The sequence below is a fragment of the Oncorhynchus clarkii genome, chromosome 5 (genome assembly GCF_045791955.1).
Source record: "Oncorhynchus clarkii lewisi isolate Uvic-CL-2024 chromosome 5, UVic_Ocla_1.0, whole genome shotgun sequence".
In the NCBI taxonomy this organism is placed as follows: Eukaryota; Metazoa; Chordata; class Actinopteri; order Salmoniformes; family Salmonidae; genus Oncorhynchus; species Oncorhynchus clarkii.
In genome coordinates, this window is record NC_092151.1 from 30,305,645 (window position 1) to 30,313,579 (window position 7,935).

Below are 7,935 nucleotides of genomic sequence, written 5' to 3' on the forward strand. Positions count from 1 at the left end.
GTAGTGAGGTCTCACCAACCTAGACTTCAGAAAATGGGACAAACACCAAATTGAGACTCTGCATGCAGAATTCTGCAAAAAAACATCCTCCGTGCACAGTGTAAAACACCAAATAATGCATGCAGGGCAGAATTAGCCGATACCCACTAATGATCAAAATCCAGAAAGAGCCATTTAATTCTACAACCACCTAAAAGGAAGCGATTCCCAAATTTTCCATAACAATGCCATCACCTACAGAGAGATGAACCTGGAGAAGAGTCCCCTAAGCAAGTTGGTCCTGGACAGCAGCACAATTAGACCCAATCAAATCATGAGAAAACAAAAATATAATTACTTGACACATTGGAAAGAATTAACAAAAAAAACAGAGCAAACTAGAATGCAATTTGGCTCTAAAGAGAGAGTACACAGTGGCAGAATACCTGACCACTGTGACTGACCCAAACTTAAGGAAAGCTTTGACTATGTACAGACTCAGTGAGCATAGCCTTGCCATTGAGAAAGGCCGCCGTAGGCCGTAGGCAGACATGGCTCTCAATAGAAGACAGGCTATGTGCACACTGCCCACAAAATGAGGTGGAAACTGAGCTGCACATCCTAACCTCCTGTCCAATGTTTGACCATATTAGAAACACATATTTCCCTCAGATTACACAGATCCACAAGGAATTCGAAATCAAACACAATTTTGATTGGGGGTAAAGAGACAGAGAGAGAGGGTGGGGGAAAGAGACAGAGAGAGAGAGGGTGGGGGGAAAGAGAGAGAGAGAGTGGGGGAAAGAGACAAAGAGAGAGGGTGGGTGGGGGAAAGAGACAGAGAGAGAGGGTGGGGGGGAAAGAGACAGAGAGAGAGAGGGTGGGGGAAAGAGAGAGAGAGGGTGGGGGAAAGAGACAGAGAGGGAGGGTGGGGTGAAAGAGACAGAGAGAGAGGGTGGGGGGGAGAGAGACAGAGAGAGAGGGTGGGTGGGGGAAAGAGACAGAGAGAGAGGGTGGGGGGGAAAGAGACAGAGAGAGAGAGGGTGGGGGAAAGAGAGAGAGAGGGTGGGGGGAATGAGACAGACAGAGAGAGGGTGGGGGGGGGAAGAGACAGAGAGAGAGGGTGGGTGGGGGAAAGAGACAGAGAGAGAGGGTGGGGGGGAAAGAGACAGAGAGAGAGGGTAGGGGGGAAAGTGACAGAGAGAGGGTGGGGGGGAAGAGACAGAGAGAGAGGGTGGGAGGGGAAGAGACAGAGAGAGAGGGTGGGGGGGAAGAGACAGAGAGAGAGGGTGGGGGGGAAAGAGACAGAGAAAGAGGGTGGGAGGGGAAGAGACAGACGGAGAGGGTGGGAGGGGAAGAGACAGAGAGAGAGGGTGGGGGGGAAAGAGACAGAGGGTGGGGGGAAAGAGACAGAGGGTGGGGAGGAAAGAGACAGAGGGTGGGGGGGAAGAGACAGAGGGTGGGGAGGAAAGAGACATATGGTGGGGGGGAAAGAGACAGAGGGTGGGGGGAAAGAGACAGAGGGTGGGGAGGAAAGAGACAGAGGGTGGGGAGGAAAGAGACAGAGGGTGGGGAGGAAAGAGACAGAGGGTGGGGAGGAAAGAGACAGAGGGTGGGGAGGAAAGAGACAGAGGTTGGGGGGGTAAGAGACAGAGGGTGGGGAGGAAGAGACAGATGGTGGGGGGAAAGAGACAGGGGGTGGGGAGGAAGAGACAGAGGGTGGGGAGGAAGAGACAGAGGGTGGGGGGGGAAGAGACAGAGGGTGGGGAGGAAAGAGACAGAGGGTAGGGGGAGAGAGACAGAGAGAGAGGTTGGGGGAGAAAGAGACAGAGAGAGAGGGTGGGGGGAATAGAGACAGAGAGAGAGGTTGGGGGAGAAAGAGACAGAGAGAGAGGGTGGAGGGGAGAGAGACAGAGAGAGAGGTTGGGGGAGAAAGAGACAGAGAGAGAGGGTGGAGGGGAAAGAGACAGAGAGAGAGGTTGGGGGAGAAAGAGACAGAGAGAGAGGGTGGGGGGAATAGAGACAGAGAGAGAAGGTGGGGAGAAAGAGACAAAGATAGATGGTGGGGGAAGGAGACAGAAGGTATGGGAAAAGAGACAGAGAGAGAAAGTGAAAATCTGTGGTTTTAGGTTGTGTTCGTACGTGAAGCCAGAGGAATGATCCATGAGCTAAATGAGAGGGAGCGAGAGAGAGAGAGAGGGAACACAAAAAAGAGTGAGAGACCGCAAGAAGACAGGGAAAGAGGAAGAGAGTGCGAGAAATGAGAGAGGTTGAGTGAGCTGTATAGAAGGATTCAATGAATGATGTACCGGGGCACTCCCTCCTGTTTGCTCTAGCTATTAACGTAATGGAGCACCACCTCAACTGGTTTTATGTTGGTGAGGATGCACATGTGGAAGTGGTTATGGTGGAGGATCTGACTGGCGCAGGGGGGCGGGGGGGGGGAGCTTACTGTACACACATGCGCAGGCGCAGACACACACACTTGTTATTTGTGTGTGTATGCGTAATCAGATTTATACTCTACATATCCATATGGCTCTCTGTTTGTGTGTATGATGTGTTTTTGGGGTCTGAAACTATTGACACCCTTGATAAACATGAGTCAAAAAGACTGTATAAAATAAATAATTTAAATACTGAGCTATATTGTAAGCTCCAAAAAAAAAAGTTTAATTTGTAAAAAAAAAAATGTTACGATAGGGTTGAAAATGATTGACAGCCCTGTTTTCAGTACCTCACCATGCGAGGATAACGGAGCTGAGCCAGGTCCTTGATGTCCTTCGTCAGCACTTATGGACTGCCCTCTTCTGAAAAATATAACCTGTTAAACAAAACCCATTTCTCTGAGAAATTGTAATAGTATTATATCATTTCCCATTTTTTTTGTATACAATATAACTCAATATTTTTTTTTTTTATATATATTTTTTTATATATATTTTTTTTTAATACAGTCATTAATGCTCATCTTTATCAAGAGTTTAAATCATTCCAGACCCGGTTGTATGTTGTTTCTCTATTAGCATGTCAACACTACATCCATATGCGTATGCACCAGCACAAGCATAATGCGGCTCATTTCAGTTAAACAGCATGTTGGTGTATGCAAAATGGCCCATTTGGGACACAAGCTGTTCAGGTCTATTACACAACGAAACATGTTACTACCAGCCTACGATTGTGTCTGCATGTGTCAACTCTGAGAGATTCACTTCATTACCATCTGACCATCACACTTGTAACGTCATTACGTTTGATTGACAGGTCATAATGTTGATTAATATGTCAACGGTAAATCGCTTCGGGATGAAGGATTGAAGGATCTCCTTGAGAGGGTTAGTGTGTAGGAGAGAGAGGGGAGAGAGAGAGGGGAGAGAGAGGGGAGAGAGAGAGGGGAGAGAGAGAGGGGAGAGAGAAATAGAAAGAGACAGAACTTCAGCTCACTTCCCCCCCCTTTTCGTTACTTGGGGACAGTACAACGAGTTCCTCTCCTCTTTCCCCCCCCCCCCCCCCCCCTCCCCCTGGTCCCTGTAGTCTATGAGGTTGAAAAGTGCAGTGCAAAGCACAATCCTATCTTCTTTCATTAGCCGATTACAGTCTTGCTTCACCGGTGTCAAGGTGGTTCTGGGAACTATCAAGGTGGTTCTGATGCTATCTCCAAAACAATCTGTACCCCCACGTCTATTTGTGTATTTGAGGTTTTATTATGCAATCCGTTTGTGTCCCAGATGTCTCCGAGGAAAGCCTGTGTGTGTGGTGGGGGGTGGGGGGATTGTGCATGTGAGAGAGCGAGAGCGAGAGCGAGCAGCAGACATATTTTAGCCTTTCGTGTGGACGCGCTGCATGTCTCAAGGCGAGTGGCACTGAAAGGTCCAGATTTTATCTACCCTGGGAAATGTAGCGCTTTAAATTGAGTGAGTCTCAAGGTGTTTTATGAGGCGACAAGGTCAGGGTGCTGATGATGATTGACACCTGAGGGTGTGTTTGTGTGTTAGAAGTAGGGTCTGTAGTGTTTCCTGATCAGGTCACATGGCCAAGGAAAAACTCCTGGACTAACTATTAAGGCAAGATGAACAACAAGACAAATGACCACACTCTCAACTGTTTACCTGAAAGGGCACATTGCTTTCAGGTAGTACACAATGACATACAACTGTCTGATACGACTACATGCAGATGTTTTGTAGGGAAATGCAGATGGTGATTAAGATGGGGGTCAGTGCAACAAGGAAACATCACTGGAGTATCCGCTTGGAGTGGCTACATAGTCCTGTCAGAGATGCCAGCAGTACAGTTAGTCCTGAGTAAGTGTTACAACATTCCACTTACTTTCCCAAAATGCACAGGTTATCCAGAAATCCCAGTTGGAATATTCCTGGAATCAGAAGTGAATGGAAGCAGGAATTATGGAATTGTCCATCCAGGATTTCTGTAAAAGCTGCAATCTTTTGGAAAGTTACCTGATTTTTTTTCAACTCTAGTTCTGTATGATCCTGGCTGAACTCTAAACGGATTGTGTTCTACTGTATGAAGTGTCATCCTGAGTAAGGTGAGGTGGGTTGAGATGATGAGGGTTGGAGCTGTGTGTCTGTCTGTCTGTCTGGCTTGAATTAGGCCCAGTAGCCAGGGGTTGTTAAATCCACTCTGGAGGAGAGTCAGGCAGCTGTAAAGATTTTAAAGAAGGAAACTCCACATACACAAACTGTATACACACTTGAGCATACACAGTCATAAATCCCCCCACACACACAAACACACATACATATACACACACACACACAGATACACAATTGGACCCGTCAACACCAGCTTTTAGTCATAGTATGAGTGTACACCGCGCATTCGGAAAGTGTTCAGACTGTTCTGTTCTGTGGAGCGAGTAGTACACAGTGTTGTACGAGATCTTCAGTTTCTTGGCAATTTCTCGCATGGAGTAGCCTTAATTTCTCAGAACAAGAATAGACTGATGAGTTTCAGAAGAAAGTCATTTGTTTCTGGCCATTTTGAGCCTGTAATCAAACCCACAAATGCTGATGCTCCAGATACTCAACTAGTCTAAAGAAGGACAGTTTTATTGCTTCTTTAATGAGTACAACAGTTTTCAGCTGTGCTAATATAATTGCAAAAGGGTTTTCTAATGATAAATTAGCCTTTGAAAATGCTAAACGTGGACTAACTTACACAACCTGCTATTGGAACACAGGAGTGATGGTTGCTGATAATGGGCAAATGTAAGCCTATGTTGATATTCCATAAAAAATCTGCCGTTTCCATTATTTCTGATACATTTTATGTTATTTTAATGGACAAAAAATTTGCTTTTCTTCCATAAACAAGGACATTTCTAAGTGACCTAAAACTTTTGAATTGTAGTGTATGTAATTAAAGGGGAAGAAACCCATATACCAGGTTCCTATAAACCCAACATGTTGAAGATGGAACTGACTGAGTTCAGTTATTACACTCTTAGAAAAAAGAGGTTATTTTGGGTTCCAAAAGGGTTCTTCTATTGTCCCCATAGCAGAACCCTTTTAGATCCAGGTAGAACCTGTTTTGGTTCCATGTAGAACCCTCTGTAACCTAAAAGGTTTATTTAAATGGTACTCCTATGGGGACAGCCAAAGAACCCTTTTAGATCCAGGTAGAACCTGTTTTGGTTCCATGTAGAACCCTCTGTAACCTAAAAGGTTTATTTAAATGGTACTCCTATGGGGACAGCCAAAGAACCCTTTTAGATCCAGGTAGAACCTGTTTTGGTTCCATGTAGAACCCTCTGTAACCTAAGAGGTTTATTTAAATGGTACTCCTATGGGGACAGCCAAAGAACCCTTTTAGGATGTTGACCCCTTTAAAATGTTGGTCCATCTGAAATATTAGGAGTTAGGGTTAAATGTTGATCCTTCTGAATGTTAGGAGTGGCTAAGTTGAACTTGTTGACTCAGTAGTGCAGTTTGTGATAAAAGCACCACATTTGGCACAGAGGTAGATGTTTGTACCCTGAAAAAATATAAATATGGAGCCACCCCAGATTTTGGCCCTGGGGGTATGGCAGCCACTATAACTAAAAAATAACTAAAAAATGGAAATACATATTTAGCTTCCAGTCAATGTCTCTATACCAAGTTGATAGTCTCATCTTTCAGATACAATTGGAACTGAGTTGATAGCCCATAGCCTTTCCACTGTTAGATCTAAAAGTATGAAGGCACCAGTGCCCATTTCACCTATATCATGGTGGCCATTTTAGGTCATACCGGTATGTCAGATCAGCTCAATCGCCAACTTCTCAGTCTCTGAATATCACAGAAAAACCACACGTTGAATGAATATGTGGCAAACATACACAAATGTATTTTGGGCCATTTAAACCATTTTCTTGTGTTATAAAATGTTAATTAAACACAAAGTGTTAATGCTTAAAAGGCCGTGTCTCTTTGAAATCATTACTAAACTGCGGTCCAAAAATGACCCCTTATTTACAGCAGGAATGCATGAAGTCTTATTGTGTCCTTAATTCACTGCTGCTGCTAAGTATCGGCTGTAAACTGAACAACTCCAGCTTATTGTCATTTTTTTATGGACAACAGACCGCATGACCTAAGAATTATAAGGTTTCTGAAATAATTGGCTTTACAGGTTCAAACCCTCATTGGTGTGTGTGTGTGTGTGTGTGTGTGTGCGTGTGTGCGTGCGTGCGTGCGTGCGTGTCTGGGCCTCTGAGTGTGTGGGTGTGCGTGCGCTGGTGCGTCTGCCTGTTTCTGTCCGGATGTTGTCTCAGTTCAGCGGCTCTTCTCAATAACAGTGTTCGCTGATGCGAAAGGTGCCAACATTTCTCCGTAGTTGGTATTCAGACCACACAATGCTGTGTTGGGATCAAAACAGGCCATGAATCCATCCTGCCCATGTGGAGTTGGGGATAATCCCCTGTGTACTGGCTCTGGTGGAAAGTGTCCCCTCCCCCGGTCTAAATGTGGTTTGCATTAGGATGATTATACAGTAGTTGGATGTCAGCTGTTGTCTGGGTTCTCATCATCAGTTACCTGAGCTGCTGACAAATCCCAGTCAGTTAAGTCAGTGACATTTAAGACCTGCTTGGCTCTGTCGTGTTACAATGACTTGTTGAGCAAACGCTAAATTGACGGTGTGTTTGTGTGTCGTCTTGTTTGTCTGTGTGAGTGTGCGGCATGTATCGTACTGGGTGGGGTTGTGTGTGTATGTGTGTGTGTGTGTGTGTGTGTGTGTTCGTGCGTACTTGTGTGTATTTGCATTCTTGTGTATGTGTGTATATGTCAGCTGCATCCATGTGTGTCTTGTCCCAATTTTCACAGTTGTTCTAATGTGTCCCCTCACTCCAGTCGGACTCAACAGTGACCATCACCTGTGCAGATGGAAAGTGGAATAAACAGGTGTCGTGTGAGCCCGTAGACTGTGGTCTACCAGACAAGTACCACGTCCACCCAGCCAACTTTAACTTCCCTGAGGGAACTACCTATGGCAGGAGGAGCACCTTCCAATGCAGGGAGCCTGCTCAGCTCGTAGGTGAGTGGTTTGGGTTTTGGCTGTGTGAAATGAATTCAGAACAGCTAATGTGTTCTACAGTACTGTTCTTGGCTGGCAGATTCATGGGATATATTTTATATCCCTTTTATATTATTTGCTTTGTTCAACTATTTGTCTCTCCAATCTCCCACCCCTCTCCCCCTTTCTCTCCTTCCATCTCTACCCTGTTTACATCTCCTCCTACCTCACTACCTCTCCCTCCCATTTCCCCTTCTCCCACCCCCCTCTTCCCCCAGGTTCTAACAACACTCTGACGTGTCTGGAGGATGGTCTGTGGTCATTCCCTGAGGCACTGTGTGAGCTGCGCTGTCCGGCCCCACCCCACGTGCCCAACGCCATGCTGCAGACCAAGCGCTGCAACGACACGGGCCTCAAAGTGGGCTCCCTTTGCAA

At 45.8% G+C, this 7,935-nt stretch overlaps 1 protein-coding gene across 1 annotated transcript in view; it reads left to right on the top strand.

Moving 5' to 3' along the window:
* Positions 1 to 7,935, top strand: part of LOC139408644 (pappalysin-1-like) — a 115,346-nt gene that overhangs the window by 79,315 nt on the left and 28,096 nt on the right. The window contains exons 15-16 of the mRNA XM_071152796.1: positions 7,338 to 7,521; positions 7,779 to 7,935. The exon at positions 7,779 to 7,935 is cut by the window's right edge and continues 45 nt beyond it. Coding sequence (XP_071008897.1) covers positions 7,338 to 7,521; positions 7,779 to 7,935 — 341 coding nt within the window. The remainder of the gene's footprint in view (positions 1 to 7,337; positions 7,522 to 7,778) is intronic.